The sequence below is a fragment of the Anarrhichthys ocellatus genome, unplaced genomic scaffold (genome assembly GCF_004355925.1).
Source record: "Anarrhichthys ocellatus isolate YVR2014 unplaced genomic scaffold, GSC_Weel_1.0 scaffold12, whole genome shotgun sequence".
Lineage (NCBI taxonomy): Eukaryota > Metazoa > Chordata > Actinopteri > Perciformes > Anarhichadidae > Anarrhichthys > Anarrhichthys ocellatus.
Window position 1 is genome coordinate 6,014,691 of NW_022280042.1, and position 20,533 is coordinate 6,035,223.

General features: G+C 46.4%; 3 protein-coding genes across 6 annotated transcripts in view; 1 reads left to right on the forward strand and 2 right to left on the reverse strand.

Annotated features, from left to right (window-relative positions):
* LOC116385893 (semaphorin-5B-like) overlaps positions 1–16,183 on the reverse strand; it is a 33,669-nt gene extending 17,486 nt beyond the window's left edge. The window contains exons 1-3 of one of the 3 annotated variants that reach the window (XM_031851632.1): positions 8,109–16,183; positions 6,071–6,188; positions 354–396 (exon numbers count right to left, since the gene is read on the reverse strand). The gene's annotated coding sequence lies outside the window, so the exon portion shown is untranslated. Of the gene's footprint in view, positions 1–353; positions 472–6,070; positions 6,652–8,108 lie in introns of those variants that run through there. The other 2 variants (XM_031851630.1, XM_031851633.1) reach the window with 2 other exon arrangements.
* On the forward strand, positions 7,441–16,236 carry kpnb3 (karyopherin (importin) beta 3). Its single transcript, XM_031851629.1, has 26 exons — positions 7,441–7,624; positions 9,357–9,437; positions 9,887–10,079; positions 10,170–10,272; positions 10,386–10,482; positions 10,597–10,701; positions 10,867–10,989; positions 11,099–11,219; positions 11,313–11,400; positions 11,511–11,617; positions 11,704–11,828; positions 11,919–12,008; positions 12,093–12,266; positions 12,348–12,566; positions 12,661–12,744; positions 12,833–12,965; positions 13,047–13,168; positions 13,283–13,379; positions 13,489–13,661; positions 13,751–13,862; positions 13,995–14,050; positions 14,128–14,250; positions 14,345–14,564; positions 14,659–14,887; positions 14,972–15,113; positions 15,209–16,236. Exons 1-26 carry the CDS (start codon positions 7,538–7,540, stop codon positions 15,293–15,295), a joined length of 3,291 nt encoding a protein of 1,096 aa, XP_031707489.1. The 5' UTR covers positions 7,441–7,537; the 3' UTR covers positions 15,296–16,236.
* A 47-nt stretch (positions 16,237–16,283) lies between these two features.
* The window catches only part of atg13 (ATG13 autophagy related 13 homolog (S. cerevisiae)), a 5,941-nt gene continuing 1,691 nt past the window's right edge, over positions 16,284–20,533 (reverse strand). Inside the window, exons 5-18 of one of the 2 annotated variants that reach the window (XM_031851638.1) lie at positions 20,394–20,440; positions 19,901–20,041; positions 19,749–19,789; positions 19,548–19,644; positions 19,350–19,457; positions 19,163–19,256; positions 18,928–19,026; positions 18,623–18,700; positions 18,384–18,496; positions 18,112–18,238; positions 17,953–18,030; positions 17,747–17,854; positions 17,455–17,583; positions 16,284–17,364 (exon numbers count right to left, since the gene is read on the reverse strand). In XM_031851638.1, the coding sequence (XP_031707498.1) occupies positions 17,287–17,364; positions 17,455–17,583; positions 17,747–17,854; positions 17,953–18,030; positions 18,112–18,238; positions 18,384–18,496; positions 18,623–18,700; positions 18,928–19,026; positions 19,163–19,256; positions 19,350–19,457; positions 19,548–19,644; positions 19,749–19,789; positions 19,901–20,041; positions 20,394–20,440 (1,338 nt within the window). In that variant the 3' untranslated portion in view covers positions 16,284–17,286. The remainder of the gene's footprint in view (positions 17,365–17,454; positions 17,584–17,746; positions 17,855–17,952; positions 18,031–18,111; positions 18,239–18,383; positions 18,497–18,622; positions 18,701–18,927; positions 19,027–19,162; positions 19,257–19,349; positions 19,458–19,547; positions 19,645–19,748; positions 19,790–19,900; positions 20,042–20,393; positions 20,441–20,533) is intronic. The other variant, XM_031851639.1, reaches the window with a different exon arrangement.

A 20,533-nucleotide genomic window follows, 5' to 3' on the forward strand; every position in this document is an offset into this window, starting at 1 on the left:
CCCCCCCCCCCCCCCCCCCCCCCCCAAAAGAAAACACGTCTATCCATGCTAAATGTAGTCTCCGCAGGGAGAGGCAGAGCGATACATGCTGAGGATGGGAATGAAAAGGGAGGGAGAGGTCGGGGGTCACGGTATCGATCACTTGAGGAGAAATTAGCCCGCAAAGAGGAAAAAAGACAAACTGGCAGGAAAACAGCCACAAAAAGTGTCTGACTTAGACACAAAGACAGGAAAGGACAACACAAAAGAATTAATAATTGCACCGAAACAGCCAACCCCCACATGGGAAATATATATATATATATATATATATAGGACACTGCACACACAGATATACAAGGAAATAAACTTACTTGTTCACCATCACCAAACTGAAGCGGGAGACAAACTCAGATCCTTCACATGGTGGGAGAGAAAGAACGAGAGAGAGAGAACTTGTTACACATCGGCACACAGTGGCACGCTGACCAGAGTGTGTGCAGGGCGGTGGAGGGGGGAGTAAAGGGGTGTGTGTGATGGGGAGATGGGGGGTAAAACATTCCTGTTTGTGCAGAGCAAGCTTAGGTCTCTGAATAGAGAGGCATGTCTGCCCTGTGTCAGTGTGTATTGTAATAATCGTTGAGAGATCCTTTGATTTTGGTGGAATAAAAAAAAATAAATCAGTGACATTTCCATTCGGTTCCATTGAAGCCTTCTTTACACAGGACAGCTTGCATCCGTGTGTGCATTTCAGTTCAGACTATGACTCAAATTCACCGTTTCATTATTTCAAAACGTCGCACTGATGGATTTGTGTTTTGCACGAGATGCACTGCAGTCACACCAGGTCATTTGTCATCAGAAGCCACTTGACACCTTTTTTTGTTCCGTTTCAAGCGCTGCGTGGAGCCATTTATCAAGTCATTTGGCGCCTCCAGCTTTTTAAATATGAAAGCCTTTGTTTTGTAAGTCAAATAACTTCCCTTTGAGAAACGTATGAAGTGCACAGTTTCTTTTAGTAAAAGCAAATCCTAAAAATCAAATGCTAATGCATGAGTCGCTGAGCTGCTGAAGACTGTTGGCTAACTTCTTCAAACTATCGGCATCTGAATCAGTGTACATGAAGTGATCTGAGGTCAGTTTTAAAATCTGTCTGGATACAAAATGAATCCGAGCACAGCATGTGGCGTCGCCACCGTGCAAACCAATGAGCAGACAGAGTCAATAGCGAACGCAATTAGCTCAGACAAACATTGTGTTTGCCTGAACAAAGTCTGGCCTCCAGAGTCACCTGATGGCCAGCAGAAAAAAAGAGTGTTTACTGGTAAAGTTGATTCAAAGTAGACAAAATAGTCTCAACTCAAGCAGTAAGTGAACCTTTGGTTTGGACCATTTCATCAGAAACATTACGTGGATTCATGTTTTCTTGATCTTTACGCAAACAACCTAAAAAACATTTACACATATCATTTCTTTCAGATATACCGCCGTGGTGTGGACCTACTCGGTGACAACAAGCAGGAAATATGACAGGTGATTTTGTCCTGTTGACAGCGACCCCGGTTAGACGTGCGCTACAGAAGTGCCAGTCTGAGGAGGCAAAGGGGCTGACCAATAAATCATATCCAGTGAGAAAAAAAAAGGGACAGGATCGCTTTGCTTCTCGTGTGCCCGGCGGAGCGTAAGAGACAAATAACACTTCCCGGGCCTCATCCCCAACCTTTACAGAGCAGGACATTCATCTCTCGCAGCCTCAGAGAGGATGAATGGCTCGTTCCTGTGCAAACTTCAGGATGACCTCCTCCGGCTCTGTTTTTACAGCCCCCCTGTCACTGCTGAGGCTGAATGATTACAGGGAGCTGGGCAAAAACAAAAAACCAGGACCAAGTGAAAGATGGCAAAGGCTTGAACATTACAGTGAACTTAAAAAAAAACAACCCCCAAGCTGTCAGCCGAACGAGTGAATATGATCGTGACTTCTGAATCACCTTGTGTGGTTCTGAAGCTGCTTCAGAGCTCATTCTGCCTCTAAGTGCCAGCGTCTTCCTAAAAGCCCCAATTATTTGTAGTCAAAGCAGGTTGAGGTCAAATAAAATAGGTGTTATGAGCACCTTTTGCATTGTACAAATTTCATCGCCTGTCTCATCATTTCAGTCTCAGAATTGTATAATCCTAAAAACATCTGTGTATCTGCAGATCAACACTTTTTTTTGTACTACTTTTAATAGCAGGCGTTAAAAGCCACTGCATGTCTTATAGCAAGGCTTGTGCAATATGAATATTAATATATAAAAAACTATTTACAAATTAGGTGTTTCACTTCTGCAACTCCTAAAAATGGAAAAGCTGAAACCATCATTAACTGATTTTTGTTGCCACTTGGGGGCAGCAATAAATTGCACATTACATTTGACCTGTTATTATTCATGAGGAAATATTGATTAGTGCTGCTTTAACTATACTCCAACATTTGGGCTAAAGGCAAAAACAATCACGAGGCCACTGTTACTTATTTTTAGAGCGCTTATTAATTTGGGTTCACACCGATGAGAGGACCAAAAGATGCTAAAACGCTGAATTTAAAAAGCACATTATCTCCAAAGACTTCCATTAATCCATGACCAGCTGCAATGGAGACCTGCAGGGGGTTACAACTATTAACCCCCAAAACTAGCACCCCCACCCACCCACCACCATCACCCCACGTCACAGCCCTCAATGGATGCCTTGTCCAGCACATAGCGCTCCACTGTGAAACAGGCCCGTGTGTTGCAAAGTAATATTGACTTTTAATGCTTCAAACATTCAGCTCGCTCCGTTTTAAACAAACCTGGCTGTGTTGATTTTTTAAAACCCCAGCAGACAACCTAGGTCTACCTTTCTACTGGAGCAGTAACACTGTGCTAATAGGAGTCACTCACACACACACACACACACACACACACAAGTAGATGTGCAGTTTAGAAGCTGGACAAGCCAGTTAAAAAAAAAATCTAGGTTGAACTGAGAGTTTGACATTCTGGGAAATATGCAAAAAGTTATGAGAAATATGCTAAATATGAGATGAGAAGTCCAGACTTCTTCTTCTTCTTATTTACACTTCCTATCTTGTTTATTTACTAAATGTGAGCTATTTCTTGACCAAGGGTAATGGTTAGCATCTCACGTAGCATCTCAAAACCCCTTAATAAAACACAGTCACTTCTGATTGAAAGGTTGTTGGTTTAAATCCCTTATTGGGTGCTCTTCTTCACCCCAACAGCTATGATGGTCCCAAACGCAAGATGCTAAACGTCAAAATCTCATCCAGCGATGTTGGATAACTGTTGCTTTCTATCACGTTTTCCAAGAAAAACACATAACTTTCCCTGAATAAATAAAGGTGAAATACACACACACACACACACACACACACACACACACACACACACACACACACACACACACACACACAGTCTCAGAGTCTGAATTCTGGGCTGTGTGAGTGGAGGAAACCTGAACACCCAGCCGCCTGTCCATCAGCCTCGGCCCTTTTTCCCTCCTCATCCATCTTTCTCTCCTTTTCCAATTCAGCCTGACCTCATGTGAAACTGTGGAGGTCTGTGGGTAACACGCTCAGGAGTCCAGATTAATGATTTAATGCCACTTCCATTTAGGGGGATTATATATTAGCAGCAGTAAGTCATTATACAGTGGTGTGAAAAAGTGTTTGCCCCCTTCCTGATTTCTTATTTTTTTGCATGTTTGTCACACTTAAATGTTTCAGATCATCAAACGAATTTAAATATTAGACAAAGATAACACAAGTAAACACAAAATGCAGTTTTTAAATGAAGGTTTTTATTATTAAGGGGGAAAAAAAATCCAAACCTACATGGCCCTGTGTGAAAAAGTGATTGCCCCCTAAACCTAATAACTGGTTGGGCCACCCTTAGCAGCAACAACTGCAATCAAGCGTTTGCGATAACTGGCAATGAGTCTTTTACAGCGCTGTAGAGGAACTTTGGCCCACTCATCTTTGCAGAATTGTTGTAATTCAGCCACATTGGAGGGTTTTCAAGCATGAACCGCCTTTTTAAGGTCATGCCACAGCATCTCAATCGGATTCAGGTCGGGACTTTGACTAGGCCACTCCAAAGTCTTCATTTTGTTTTTCTTAAGCCATTCAGAGGTGGACTTGCTGGTGTGTTTTGGATCATTGTCCTGCTGCAGAACCCAAGTGCGCTTCAGCTTGAGGTCACGAACAGATGGCCGGACATTCTCCTTCAGGATTTTTTGGTAGACAGCAGAATTCATGGTTCCATTTACCACAGCAAGTCTTCCAGGTCCTGAAGCAGCAAAACATCCCCAGACCATCACACTACCACCACCATATTTTACTGTTGGTATGATGTTCCTTTTCTGAAATGCCGTGTTACTTTTACGCCAGATGTAATGGGACATACACCTTCCAAAAAGTTCAACTTTTGTCTCGTCAGTCCACAGAGTATTTTCCCAAAAGTCTTGGGGATCATCAAGATGTTTTCTGGCAAAACTGAGACGAGCCTTTATGTTCTTGTTGCTCAGCAGTGGTTTTCGTCTTGGAACTCTGCCATGCAGGCCATTTTTGCCCAGTCTCTTTCTTATGGTGGAGTCATGAACACTGACCTTAATTGAGGCAAGTGAGGCCTGCAGTTCTTTGGATGTTGTTCTGGGGTCTTTTGTGACCTCTTGGATGAGTCGTCGCTGCACTCTTGGGGTAATTTTGGTCGGCCGGCCACTCCTGGGAAGGTTCACCACTGTTCCATGTTTTCGCCATTTGTGGATAATGGCTCTCACTGTGGTTCGCTGGAGTCCCAAAGCTTTAGAAATGGCTTTGTAACCTTTTCCAGACTGATAGATCTCAATTACTTTGTTTCTCATTTGTTCCTGAATTTCTTTGGATCGCAGCATGATGTCTAGCTTTTGAGGATCTTTTGGTCTACCTCACTTTGTCAGGCAGGTCCTATTGAAGTGATTTCTTGATTGAGAACAGGTGTGGCAGTAATCAGGCCTGGGTGTGGCTAGAGAAATTGAACTCAGCTTTCCAAAGATGTGATAAACCACATTTAATTTATGTTTTAACAGGGGGGGGGGGCAATCACTTTTTCACACAGGGCCATGTAGGTTTGGATTTTTTTTTTTCCTTAATAATAAAAACCTTCATTTAAAAACTGCATTTTGTGTTCACTTGTGTTATCTTTGTCGAATATTTAAATTTGTTTGATGATCTGAAACATTTAAGTGTGACAAACATGCAAAAAAAATAAGAAATCAGGAAGGGGGCAAACACTTTTTCACAAAACTGTATGTACTGAGGACTTAGCAGCTAGGTTTCCACACAGGCTGTAATTTAATATTTCAAAATAAATCTACCGTAAAGTTATTTATTCAACCATAAACTATCAATAAATACATCGGATAGGGTGCTATCAGTACACATATATGATTGACAGGTACATGAGAATCCACACATTGAACTGTAGTTGAGCAAATCTTTGTATTAGCTCAGGATCAGCTCTTCTCACATCATCATGCACATGATAAATAGATCTTGTCATGAATAATAATAATTGCACCTCCACAAACTCAAACTAGAAGAGATATGCCAATATGTAAAAAGTACTTTTTTATGTTTATGAATAATGATGAAGGAGCCTCTTCATTTTAATATAGAAAACAACAGATACTTTGAACTATTCCTCCATAATGCACCGTGGTGGTGGTCAGCAGCACATCAGATCAGAAAGTAGAGATTTTAAACACTGTTTGGTTGATTGTGGATTTCTATGTGAGGCCGAATTTACCACATTTAACAGTGAAGTGTTATGTTTTCACGGGTACCAGCAATGCGTTACGACTTGTTTTTCATCAATAAATGTTACTGCATTAACTGCCGCTTGGTGAATGGACGCCGAACTGGAGCGCGCACACAAACTATGTGTTAAATGTTTTAAGTCCAAATGCGTTTTCCGGAAAGTTCGGCACCGAAAACAACCACAAAAAAAGAAGTAGCCTACTGTCTGTTCAAAAGCTTCCTCGTGAAATTGAGTCACAACTAAATGAAGCTTACCTTTCACTTCGGATTCCTCCGCGTGCGATTCCTGCTGTTTTGTGGGGTTTTGCAGAGACGGAGATGGTGCAGGTTCATCTATCCGGACCTGTGTGGACTCTGCTGCAGGCTCTGTCAACTGTAACAAGTCACAGTTTAAATCCAGACCAGTAGGGGTGCTGCCAATGTGGACCAAATGTGTACTAATGTGTACTGCAGTGATGCGTGTGAGAACGGGCGCGAGGCTCGTGTGTCTGAAAAGTAAGCAGCCTTGATATTAATTAACAGTCATGTGTGATACCTCCTTCACAAATCCACAGTGTAGACATCAATGTTATCATAATAAAAGGTACCCTTTGACATGCAGCTGGTTTTATTGGCAGAGGTTTGCTGGGATCATTGGGAGGAGAAAAAACACATGGCAAAAATCACTTAAGTTAAGCTTGGCTGCCACCTGCTGGGACATTGCCCTGTCCCTTCCATTGTTATAATAACGTCATATATTATTTATACACCAAATATGTCAAGGTAAGCATAACGTGGATTCAATTAGCTTGCTGGAACAAGCAGATATAATATACAGTGTATGATTATTTATATCTGTCACATTATACTCACCTTTTTCTTTTACAGTTACAAAAAAAAAGAAAAGAGAAAGAAAACTGTCAAACAAATTAATAATTACCTATTTATTCCATTACATATTGAAAATATAGCCCTTCAAAATCTCATTCATGAGCTAACTGTTATTTTGAAGTCATACTGGTCTGTGTAAATGTATTCTTTATTCATATATTTGAATAAGTATTTACACAATTGGAATTACATTTTTCCTTCAAATACAGTTTACATGCAGTAATTATTATTGTGTTTAAAGTCATAATTTACAAAATGTATACGTTTTCAGTCATTAATTTAGTTTCATTGATGTATGTATCTATTTGATTATGTAATAAATGTATCTATGATTTACAGACTTATTGAATGAATGTGACATGTTCTCTCACGTTAACCGAAACTCACCAGAATTGCTCTTATTTTGAAGTCAGATCTTACACGCTACTACAGTAATGCCTAGCACATACGCGTACATATGCGAACCGCAACATTGTACTTAAGTACAGTACTTGAGTAAATATACTTAGTTACTTTCCATATACTTAGTTACTTTCCATACTCCTAATAGACACGTAAAACAACAATGAGCTGTTTCTACTTTGTTACGATGAAGTAGTCATTTCCCGCGCTTTGGTAATTCATTATTAACTAATAGGATTAGAGCGCTCACCTCTCTGTGTCACGTCCGTCCAATAGAATCTGTGAGCCAATGGCGTGCGTTTGACACGGTGCTCTCGTCCAATGAACGACGAGCAGAGTTGATACAGACAGCCAATGTGCGGAGGAGCAGCATTTGTGTGACCGACGCTTGGTGTGCCGGGCTCATTTCGCCGCTTCTCCACCCGGCTGGTCTTTTTGGATCTCACTGCAATGGCGGACCAGCAGCAGCAGCAGCAGTTCTACCTCCTGCTGGGCAACCTGATGAGCCCTGACAACACCGTCAGGAAGCAATCGGAGGTGAGAGAACTACACGTAGCGGATTTGACGAGTGACAAGTACTGTGATTGTATAAAACTGTGGTTATCGGGGTTAGCTAAAAGCTAGCCGCCTATAGCCAGTCCGGCCGCGCGCGCAGTGAGCTCTCGCGTCAGGCTCTATAGCCCACGTGCAATGTGAAGCTAGGGGGATCTAACTAGAAGAGTACCGGAAGTAGCATGAAGCTATGAGAGTTGCTCCAGTGTTGCTAGTTTCATTAGCTAGCAAGCTAGCGCTGAACAGAGTGTGGCTGCTAAAAGAGCCAGAAATTAAATGGCGACACACACGTGTCACGTTATAGGTGGAATAATGAACAACAAACCCGTTGTGGTTATGTTACAGGTGGAGTCAGCCAGCGAGCTATGCTAGCTGTGATTTGTACCATGGCCTTCAGTCATTTTGATCTGGAAGTCAAGTTAAACACAAACACGTTGTTGTCCTCCGAGTTTAGTTTAAAGTGAATTACCTCCGTTTCAGTCACGTCACCAGTTAAGGCTCGTCTCGGCTCATCCCCTCTCACTGGATTAGGTGCTCTAGTGGATTTGTTTGGGCTGAGTCGAGCTGGCCTATTCACTTTCCCCACAACCACCACCACGATGAGCCTCTTGTCGCGGCAAAAGCATTGTCTCCACAGTTTCACCTCGTTTGGATGAGGTGGTTGAATCTTATCACGCTCATCCCTCGCTGTGCAGTCAGCGCTTTTCTTTATTGAACCACAGACAGTCTGCCGCGATACTAAGCTCATTGGAATCCATCCCTTTCTACTCTTACACACACAATAGGAATTGATCCATCTGTTATGATCAGCTAAAGACTACAGCTGCTAAACATTTAGAGGTGCCCACCACACAAATGAAGGGATGATGTGAGGGATGGCGAGCCATGAAGTGTCACCATTGGTTTGAGCTTTTGCAATAGCTAGTTTTAAAGTCATCTTGGCTGTTTGGGAGTATGATATGGACTAAAAGCTACACACATGTTGGTGGATGTGAGGCAGATGATGCTGGTGACGAAATCAGATTATTGGGAGAAGTCATGTTTGGGAAGGAGCAGCCTGTGTGTACGGTTTCTATTTCAACGTGTTGACTCAGTAATCTGGTTTCTCTCCAGTCACACTGTTGCGACAGTGACCATCAGCATCACATTCGCCTCGGCGCACACCCAGCCCTTCACGTGTGTGTGTTTGCGTTTCTTTTATGGCTTCTGTGAGGCAGCTTGAGAGCGTTCGAGACCAAACCAAATGCACAGAACAACCGGTCTTATTTATTTAAAATGTCCCCCTCTGTGAGAGCCGCGTCCCATGATGTCGAAGGTCTGAAGTGTCCAAACTGCAATAAGAACTTAGTGGCTGCTTCTATTTTTGCCTTGTTATTTTTTAACACTTGTCTGTTGGAAACTTGTTCAAATCTAGAAGTTTTTATTATTATGATTTACTGCTCTTACGTGTACACGTGTCCTGCTTATTCCTTTATCACTTAATACAATCCAAGGCCTACAGGTTACACAGATTACAGTCGGCGCCATAAACACCCAGTGAATGAAGCGTAGGCCTTTAAATAACCACACCCATGTCATTACCTCATCCATAAATATGAATTAAACTGGGAAGCAGCATCCGTTTCGGTAGAGATACATTTCTCGCAGGGCTAAAATAGTGCATTTGTGATGAGTCTTGTTTCACTCGCACCACTGACCTGTTCCTTTTTCTTCGCAGGAGACCTATGACACCATCCTGGGCCAGAACAAGATCACATTCTTGCTGCAGGCCATCCGAGATGCATCTGCTGCAGAGGAGGTTTGTACTCTTTTTAACGCCAACAAAGTCACAGGTCACGTGACGCAGCACTACGTCCGCGTCGCTGTCGTATCTCTGCTTTTGAGACAGTTGCCACGTTCGCGGCATCTCGCGAATGCAGCGCGGCCACCACGCGTTGGCTCGTTATGAGTCACGGTTTTGGCATCTGGGTGGTTATGTTTACTCTGAGTTCACCAGCTGCTTGTTCCCTCATGCTCCCTCTCCTTTTCTTTACCCCAAGGCTGATATTTTTAGAGTCTTGAAATGGGAGCAGGCACTAGGTGCTTGGCCCCTGGAGAGTGACGGTGCGTTGTTTTGTTTTTTTGACCGACTCAAATATTTTATTCCACCAAATGTTCCCGTGCATGTCTGGTAGCCGCAAACACAAACTGGCAAAATGAATCCAAAGAAAACCTGTAAAATAAAACTGGCTTCTAATCGGCGCTCAGGTCAAACAGATGGCGGCGGTGCTGCTGCGGCGGCTGCTGTCGGCGTCCTTCGAGGAGGTCTACCCGGGCCTGACGCTGGAGATGCAGACAGCCATCAAGACGGAGCTGCTGACCAGCATCCAGCAGGAGACCTCGCCCAACATCCGCAAGAAGGTCTGCGACATCGCAGCCGAGCTCACCCGCAACCTCATAGGTAACGGATTCATTTTACTGTGACAAATGTAGAGTGTTGGTTTTATTTTATTCAGAAAATGAATCGTTGATTGTGATGTCTTTCATCCAGATGACGATGGGAATAACCAGTGGCCCGAGGTGCTCAAGTTCCTCTTCGACTCTGTCAACTCTGACAGCGTTAACCTGCGAGAATCTGCCCTGCACATATTCTGGTGAGTCCTCTGCTCGCTTCACCCCACGTCTTTTATTTGGGACATATATATTGATGCGATTCGTCTGCCTGTAAGCACTGCCGGCTGACGGTTGTGTGTCTCGTCCTCTTTAGGAACTTCCCGGGGATCTTCGGCAACCAGCAGCAGCACTATATGGAGGTTATCAAGCGCATGCTTGTTCAGTGCATGCAGGACCAGGCAAACCCACAGGTAAGAGCTCCCCCGAGCGGGATTTAGGGCCGTTAATACCGAGCGGGATTTAGGGCCGTTAATATCCCGATTTTCTACGACTGTACATTGTATTTATTGCAAACTATCCTTCAGATTCGCACCCTGGCGGCTCGCGCTGCAGCGTCCTTTGTTCTGTCGAACGAGAGCAACTCGGCTCTGCTGAAGCACTTCGCCGACCTCCTCCCGGGCCTCCTGCAGGTGAGATGCCTTACAGATGAGAGATCTACTGCAACAGTGTTTTAGTGAGCGTTACCCGTCTGTGACTCATGATGGCAGGTGGAGGTTGAGCCCTCAGATTGCGGCAGTCACGGCCGAATGAACACATTTGCAACGCTGACCGCATATTCTGTTGTTTTCAATCAGGCTGTGAACGACTCGTGCTACCAGGCGGACGACTCTGTGCTCAAGTCCTTAGTGGAAATCGCGGACACGGCACCCAAATACCTGAGGCCCAACCTGGAGCCCACCCTGCAGCTCTGTCTGAAGGTGAGTCAGAGAGCACCCGAATGCCAAATATTCCTTGGCATCCGATTTGCATTACACCGATGTGACCGTAAGCTCCCGCGTGAACCAACGTGTCGCCGTGTCTCTTCAGCTGTGTGCCGACACCAACCTGACGAACATGCAGAGGCAGTTGTCGCTGGAGGTCATCGTCACTTTATCGGAGACGGCGGCGGCCATGCTGAGGAAACACACGGTCATCGTGGCTCAGAGCGGTGAGGAGAGCGTTAACCGTTCGCTCCCCTATAAGTTTCGTCCGCGAAATAGTTTTTTGGACAGTCGTAATTATGCGTGTGCTGTGTCTTCAGTGCCCCAGATGCTGGCCATGATGGTGGACCTCGAGGACGATGACGAGTGGGCCATGGCTGATGAGCTGGAGGACGATGACTTTGACAGGTAAGGCCTGGTGCATCACCACCAAGACACAGATATAAGGGACCCTCAAAGACAAAGCACTCAAAAGGTTTGAAAGTGTGTTGAGTGATTTATTTCTTGTCCCCCTCCAGTAACGCTGTGGCCGGGGAGAGCGCTCTCGACAGAATCGCCTGTGGCCTGGGAGGAAAGATCATCCTGCCCATGATCAAACAGCATATCATGCAGATGCTGCAGAACCGTAAGTAAAACCTGCCGCTATTCAAACTGTCAGAATTCAAAATCAGTTCGGCATGAACGAGATCAACCCTGTGCGTCTGTCGCCAGCTGACTGGAAGTACCGCCACGCGGGGCTGATGGCGCTGTCGGCCATCGGCGAGGGCTGCCACCAGCAGATGGAGGCCATCCTCCAAGAGATCGTCAGCTTCGTCCTCATCTTCTGCTCCGATCCTGTAAGAAAGGATTTAGTTACTTACGTTTTTACGACTTTACGCAGCATCTCATATGGTGGTAATGAGTTTGGCTTCCTTTTCCCTCCTCAGCACCCACGGGTGCGCTACGCTGCCTGCAACGCCATTGGACAAATGGCCACAGACTTTGCCCCAACCTTCCAAAAGAAATTCCACGACAAGGTAACAAATGATCCGTGCGGGACGGGTTCACGCTGTAACTGTTTACTACTGTGGACTCTGACGCTGCATCCGCCTCCCCCTTAGGTGATCTCGGCCCTGCTTCAGACCATGGAGGACCAGAGTAACCCTCGGGTGCAGGCGCACGCCGCCGCCGCCCTAATCAACTTCACAGAGGACTGTCCCAAATCCCTGCTGATCCCGTATCTGGACAGCTTGGTGCAGCACCTTCACGTCATCATGGTGGCCAAGCTGCAAGAGGTACAATTAGATACTTATGTTTTTAATAAATCCAGCCAGGCTGGCAGGAGTCCTAACCGTGTCGCCTTCCCTTCTCCCCAGTTGATCCAGAAGGGCACCAAACTGGTCCTGGAGCAGGTGGTGACGTCCATCGCCTCGGTGGCGGACACGGCCGAGGAGAAGTTCGTGCCGTACTACGACCTGTTCATGCCGTCGCTCAAGCACATCGTCGAGAACGCCGTGCAGAAGGAGCTCCGGCTGCTTCGCGGCAAGACCATCGAGTGCATCAGCCTCATCGGCCTGGCGGTCGGCAAGGAGAAGGTACGTCTGCTCGGGGAAAATACCCCCTGAGGTTCTGTAAAATGAAAGATGGCTGCCATCTTCACGTGCGTCTCTTTTCCTGTTCTGTTCCCAGTTCATGCCAGACGCCTCCGCCGTCATGCAGCTGCTCCTCAAAACCCAGACGGACTTCAATGACCTGGAGGATGACGATCCGCAGGTGGGGGAGGCTTGAACGCAACTTTGAACCGTCTGTTTTTTTCTCTATAGCTGTTGCAATATAGTCACCCTGTTCTGCTGCGGTTTAGATCTCCTACATGATCTCTGCGTGGGCCCGGATGTGCAAGATCCTGGGGAAGGAGTTTCAGCAGTACCTGCCTGTGGTGATGGGCCCCCTGATGAAGACCGCCTCCATCAAGCCTGAGGTGGCCCTGCTCGATAGTAAGTACTATATACATGTTTCCCGTATTTAAGACGCAAAAGCAGCGGCAGTATTTGAACGCATCTGTCGCCGCCTCGTAGCCCAGGACATGGAGAACATATCGGAGGACGACGGCTGGGAGTTCGTCAACCTGGGAGACCAGCAGAGTTTCGGCATCAAGACGGCGGGCCTGGAGGAGAAGGCCACTGCCTGCCAGATGCTGGTGAGTAGTCTGGTCCGCTACGGAGAAACCAGCATTGATGTAAATCCCTTGTTTATCTTGTATCTGACTGAGATCAGCCCTGTCAGTGAGATGCTCTGTGTTGTGTTTTTCCAGGTGTGTTACGCCAAAGAGCTGAAGGAGGGCTTCGTGGAGTACACAGAGCAGGTGGTGAAGCTGATGGTTCCTCTGCTCAAGTTCTACTTCCATGACGATATCCTTTTTTAGACGGTGACTTCTCCCCTTTTCCGAGCTATAACTGGTGGCATTACGTGTACATGAAGGGTTTGAGGATTCAATGGTGTTCCCCTTAACTGTCTCACGTGTGCGGGTGGCGGCGGCCGAGTCCATGCCCCTGCTGCTGGAGTGCGCGCGGGTCCGAGGGCCGGAGTACCTCACCCAGATGTGGCACTTCATGTGCGACGCCCTCATCAAGGCCATCGGCACCGAGCCGGACTCCGACGTCCTGTCGGAGATCATGCACTCCTTTGCCAAGGTAACTTCATGCAGCGTGTTTTAACATTTGGATCCGTTTTTAGGAGCTGGGCCCGGTTTGTGACCTGCGTTTTTGTTTTCGGTCTAAAGTGCATCGAGCTGATGGGAGACGGCTGTCTGCACAACGAGCATTTCGAGGAGCTGGGCGGCATCTTGAAAGCAAAGCTGGAGGAGCACTTTAAGAACCAGGAGCTCAGACAGAGTGAGACTTCATTCCAGCCATAGAATAAGTTTTGAATGTTGGAAAAAAAAAAGCTCCTTTGTTTCAGCCAAATAAAAGATGTGTGTGCGTTTTATGCACAATCCTCACCGAACACTTCTTTGCTCCTCACAGCCAAGAGACAGGATGAAGACTACGACGAGCAGGTGGAGGAATCGTTACAAGACGAGGTGAACATTTTGACCTCGGAATAGTCAGAAATCGTGAAGAATATAGTGCGAGTCATCATTATCTTTTTCTTCTGCAGGATGAGAACGACGTGTACATCCTGACCAAAGTGTCTGACATCCTGCACTCGGTGTTCAGTAGCTACAAAGAGAAGGTGCTGCCTTGGTTCGAACAGCTGCTGCAGCTCATCGTCCAGCTAATAGTGAGTACTTCCTGTTTTCTGTACGTCTGCAGCCATGTTGTGCATATTTATCGTCACTTAAAGGCCAACAGAAACTAACCGACCTCGTCTTCAGTGTCCCAGCAGGCCGTGGGCGGACAGACAGTGGGGCCTTTGCATCTTCGACGACGTGGTGGAGCACTGCAGCCCGGCCTCCTTCAAATACGCAGAGTACTTCCTGCCGCCGATGCTGCAGTCGCTGTGCGACACGAGCCCCGAGGTCCGGCAGGCGGCCGCCTACGGCGCCGGCGTCATGGCCCAGCACGGAGGAGAGAGCTACCGCCCGTTCTGCACAGGTACCGGCCTCCGGCTCCGCCCATCACTTGTGTTGCCGCTGGCCAAGCGTTCTGTTTTCGGTTAACCGGGTGCATTTGTTTTCCTTTGATCCAGAGGCCATCCCCCTAATGGTGAGGGTCATCCAGGCGGCGGACTCACGCGCCAAAGAGAACGTCAACGCCACGGAGAACTGCATCTCCGCCGTCGGAAAGGTCATGAGGTTTCGGCCCGAGTGCGTGAACGTCAACGAGATCCTCCCCCATTGGCTCAGCTGGCTGCCGCTCAACGAGGACAAAGAGGAGGCCGTCCACACGTTTGACTTCCTGTGCGACCTCATCGAAAGGTCGGGGCGACTAAAATTTCTTTAAATGTATTTTTTGTTACATTTATATTGTACAAATCTTAATCTTCTGTCTTCCCTCCACAGCAACAACCCGATTGCCCTCGGGCCAGACAACGCCAACCTGCCTAAAATTTTCCTTATCATCGCGGACGGAGTGTCAAACGAATCGGTCAAGAGTGAAGACCCGTGCAGCAAGCGGCTGGCAAACGTCATCCGTCAAGTACAGGTGAGCCTCTACCGCACGACTCATCAAAAAAAGTGTTGATGCTAAGAAACCGAGCGGACATGAAGTGAACGAATCTGTTGTGTCGTGTCCTCCAGGTGTCGGCGGGTCTATGGACGCAGTGCGTGTCGACGCTGAACGAGACGCAGCAGAAAGCCATACAGGACCTATTGAACACCGCTTGAGCCCGGACCACCGGTCACCTCCCCGCCCTTTAAAAAATAAAAAATAAAAAAAGTAAGCCCATGAAGAAAAGTCGAGCTCCTGGATCTCCTCCATACACTCCCTTCTCTTCCTCCTGCTCTGATCTGTAGTGTGTATGGACGCCGGCTTCAACCCCACTATTATATAACCCCACCTACATTCAGCCGACTGGGGGGGGGGGGCAGGTTGGATATTTATGACAATGGAGGACATTGGCCATCCACCTCAAAGACTTTCACCCCGTGTTCAAGGAAGTGGCAACCAGAGTTAAGTGTCAGTCGTCCTCCTCCCCAACCATTCCCCCGACGTTTGACTCGAGGGACTCATTCTTCACGCCGACCCAACACAAACTCATTGGACAGTCGGGCTCAGAGGGGGCCACCGTGGCGGGCACAGGACATTCTAGTGGACTGAGCAATCGAATGAGGTGGAAAATGCACACTGGGGCGATCACTGCCTGTCTCCTGTGAAACCTTTTTTTTTTTTTTTTTTCTATTTGTATTTTTTTTTTTTTTTTCTTGTTCCGTTTCGTCCACAGCTCAGAGGGCGTGTTTCAAAAAGTAACGGCATGTTCAGTGGCTAACTCTTAGAAAACATAGTTAGGGGGGGGGGGGATTTACATCAATAGTCTGGGAGAGTTTCCGCCGTAGACCCTCAAGACAGCTGTTCACGGGACACTAGTCTGAAGTTTAAAATGTTCGCTGAACGGTTCTCGGCCCCTTTTTTTAGGTAGCAGTTTAAGAGAAGAGGGGCCCCCAGAAACGAAGAGCGTCTTTAGCTGGTCACGGTGTGTAAAACATGAATTGTAGAGTATTTGTAAAATGCGTGTTACCATACTCTTAACTTGATGGTTTTGACCCTTTGCAGCCCTGCAGGTATGTGATGGAAAACTACCAACAATAAAATTCCATTTGAGAAGTTCTTTCATTTGATTTATTAAGTCTTAAGTTAGATCTCTGCCCATTGGGATTTTTTTTTTTTTTAACATATTAAACCTCATCTCTTGTGTGGTAATCATGTGCACACCATTTATTTTTATTTTTTTTTGTGGCCCCAAGCATTTGACAGACATCAGTTGTTTCAACAGAGCAGCCATGCTTTATTAGGACACTTAGACCAACAGCGAGAAGTTTAAATTAAAGCTTTCAACCAAACAGTCATGGATGGTGACCCCTTCAGTAGACTGCCCAAAATATACATATGCATGTTACACAGCCTGTATTTAACACACTCAGTTGCCAGTCTATTAGGCAGCTGGGACTAATGCAGTGTGATATAAATTGGCAACCGAATATAGTTCAACAAGTTGCTTCAGCGTGGAGAAATGTTTTTCTGTGCGCGTATGAGAAGCATTTTGATTAACTTTAAATTCCGTTGGGGCCATTTGCTAATGTTAAAGTTGCCTGTATAAATCCCCAGACCAGCTAGGGAAACTAAAGACAAGCAGCACGTCTCTGAATTACAACACGTTTGGCGAGACAGCTTTTCAAGATTTCAGTTTCGAAGACGATGCCTGTGACACAAAGGGAACCGGTTTGATTTCTAGAGTCGCACCGCGTGATCAGAAAAGGCCGCGACGTCGTGGAAACCTTCAGTGGAGGGCGGCTCGATTATAGCGATGCTAGTTTCACAAAAACTACCACGAGAGCAGGTCGTCCGTCCTCTGCATTACACGCCTCATTAAACACTGATGGCGTGAGCAAAGCTGTGCCACATAGAAAATAAAGTTTAACTTTAGATGAACACTACCAGGCCAGAGAGGAGGAGATAATACAGTATTTACAGGGATCTGTGCGAGCGTGCCTGACGGGAAGGCGGGAGAGGAAAATGTCAGAAAATTAAGCGATTCACATTAAAATAAGGTGATTTTAGTCTGAGCGATTCTCACTCTGCTTCTCCCTTTTCATTCTTCTCTGCTTCATTTGCCACCATCCATTTAGTCTTTCCTCACACGTCGTCCTTCGCGTCTCTTCTACTGGAGCATGTCCACGAAAGCGTCAAACTCGTCGATGTTCTTCTCATAAACGGCCAGTTTCTCTGGCAGCGAGTCCTGCAGACGAGAAAATAGGAAATTATTACAAGCAGGCATTCGGTTTCGCTTCGGACTTTTTAATAGTGACTTAAAAAACGAGTGTGTTACCAGGTCATCGGCCATCGACTGGGAGCTGATGTGTAGCGAGAGGCTGGCCAGTTGAGGGGGGTTTTGAAACTCTCTGTAGAAAGTGCCCAGATCCATCGGCAACAAGTCGTCTTTAGAGAAGGCTGGACGCTGCAGACGGGTAAAGAGACCTTTAGATTTCATAAACGCCTCCAGAATTTATTTATTTGACTGTATAAAAAAAAAGGTGGATTTTAAGAGCAAATGTATGAACTTCCTCCAAACACCTCACCTTCACACTAAGGGATTTCAAATAAAAAAAACAATTACGTACAAAGTCGACCATGACAAAGTCGTCCTGCTGCCCTGATCCCTCTGAGCCCTGAGAATGGAGGCTGGCCTGCAGGGGTGAGGGGCAGGAAGGAGAGTCTGGAGGCTGCACCTGAACACACACACACAGAGAGAATATACCAACTGTACAAAACTTGACTAACAAAAGTATCGGGATGTATGAGGGGAAAAAATGATCGTAATATCTACCATGGGATCATTCTCCTCTGGGTCCAGGCCTCGAGGAGCAAATGCAGCAAATGGCAGGTCCAGACTGGCTGCTGTTATCTACACACACACACACACACACAGGGTTAAATTCAGTGCTCTCTTCACTCACTACAAAACAACTGTAGGCCAGTTACCTACCGGTGCGTTGGCTTTATTGACGAAGGCTCCGATCTTCCTCGTGAACGCGTTGAGAGACTCCACGGGGTCCGAGGGGGAAGCGCCCGTCGTCCTCTCTCCGCTGTGCGTCAGGCCGTCATCGTCGCAACTGGGAAGAGAGACGAGTGAGTCATCGTTCAGATGTTGATTAACAATCCAACATGTCTTCACGGGGCGGGATGAAGATCGGCGACTTTTGACATTTAGAGAGAGCTACGCGGCTACATGTTTCAGTGATGTCAGGGGAGAATTACCTGCTGCCGGGTGTGTGGGCAGCGTTCTCCACCGTCAGATGAGCGTCGGCTCCGCGATGAGGCTGGGCAGGAACCAACGCAGCCCCTCCATGCTCCTTCCCAGCATGCAACACCTGAGGAGGAGGAACAGGGCAGAGATATAGTAGACCGAGTAGAAATCTGTGATTTTCACTCCTATTGCCCTAACTTATCACAGATAAATGTATATGCATCTGGAGGTGGATTGATTGGTGTATCACCTGGTGTGCAGCAGGGTGACAGAGCTCAGCAGCTCCCGTTAGAGCTGGAGGATGGTACAATAACCTGGACGCATACAGCTAGAGACGGACAGAAGGAAGAGGGAATATTAACCTCAAAACACGACATTTGAGACACACACCGTATTATCACAACGTCACAGATGTGCTCTTGAGATGAACGTGGGTTTACTATGTGGTACAGATGATGAGTTATCATAATGAAACAGGTCTACAGTGCATAACACTCTGGGCTGAGGTAAGCGATGGACCATCACACACACACACAGTGGCCAGTATAAACTCACAGTGTGAGTGACAAGTCCCGGAGCCAGTGGAAGCGGCAGACTGTCCAGAGGGAGGGGCTTAGACAGTTTAGAGGGCGAAGGACTCAGTGTGCACACACACTGAGAGAGTGCGCACACACACACACAGATAAACATACAATACATAAAAAGACAGAGAGAGAAAAGGGAAAGTGAAATAAAGAACAGCTATGAAAATGGAGAGGATAAAGAGGAGCGAGTGACCGTGTCCTCTTACCTGTGAGGGAGGGGAGGTGGAGAAGGAGGTGGTGCAGACCTCCTGTGAATCTTGAACCCCTGCATATGGTCCTCCATCATCCTCGTCTGGAGCTCTGAACACACATATTGTAAAGTAGAAGATTGAAACTTTTGAGTGGGAGTTGTGGGCATATAATGTCAGGATTTCCATTGTTTTCTGTAGCTACCTGTAGTTGCAGGGATGTCCCATGTTGGCAGGCCGCTGGCCGCAGCCGGGAGGATCCACGAAGTGATCCACGATGATCCCCATGATGGGAGCCGCGCGCTCAAACTGTCTGCAGGAGACGACGTGTCGACGGCGGACCGGTTATTCACTCATTCTGACTTTAACAAGCAAATGATATTGCGTGTAGCGTGTCGGTTACCTGTTGGACATGAATGCCAGGTTGGTGCGGTAAGCGCAGGACAGCGTGACCGTGCCAACGGGGGTTCCAACGACGCCGATACGCACCGTCTGAAAACCTTAAACAAACGACGAGCTTCAGTGAGCAAACATGTCCGCTCATGGAACGCACGTATACATGTTTAAATTAATTAGTACACAAGTTAGGCACATTTTCAGTTACCTTCTCCTAATCCACTGAGCTGGACTTCCCCGAAGTAAATCCTAAATAGAGGCAGAAACAAATGGGGACATATGTCATACATCCATTGTGTGTAACAGGAGACAGATCAGAGCTGGTGTTGCTTAAGCCGTTAATCCAGCTGTTTCACTCACCTGTATAGTATGACATAGTCGTGACCCTGCTTTCTGGATAGCTTATAGGCGGGTGTTACTCTAGTGATGGCCAACAGAGACTTCAGTAGCACAGACAGACGGTTGTAGACTGTGTACGACACCTTGATGTCCTTATCACACCTACAGCAGAGACAGGCGACACATTGACTCATTACAACTCAGCAGCGCGGCGGTGTTTCCCAGAAATGTCAACTCAAAATGACTCGACAGCTCAATATATAAAGCCAGAATAACTTTCCTTTAATGGTTTTTATAAAGTGTTTCTCGTGGATCAAACAGCAGCAGCACTTCACAGACGTGATACAAACTACAAAATGTCACTGAAATAGAGACAAAGTAAGCCATTTATAACTTAAAGCATCTGATATTTATTTTTGTGCTGCTCCATTGTTCGCTTGCTCACAAGCCAGCTCTGATAAACTTCTTACTTTCCTGAATATTCCTTAATCTAAAACAATTAAAACACACTCACTTTTCATTCATTTCCAGGCACCAGGTCTCCAACTCCATTGAGTCACCCTGAGTGAGACAGAGACACAGACAATTGAAATAAATAAATAAATAAATATATATATATATATATATATATATATATATATATATATATATATA

Excerpts from the sequence above, each read along its gene's own strand:
- kpnb3 (XM_031851629.1), top strand. The coding sequence starts at position 7,538 with ATGGCGGACCAGCAGCAGCAGCAGCAGTTCTACCTCCTGCTGGGCAAC. Across the intron at positions 12,567-12,660 it reads TGGCGGTCGGCAAGGAGAAG|TTCATGCCAGACGCCTCCGC; the intron begins GTACGTCTGCTC and ends TTCTGTTCCCAG. Across the intron at positions 13,169-13,282 it reads CCACTGCCTGCCAGATGCTG|GTGTGTTACGCCAAAGAGCT; the intron begins GTGAGTAGTCTG and ends GTGTTTTTCCAG.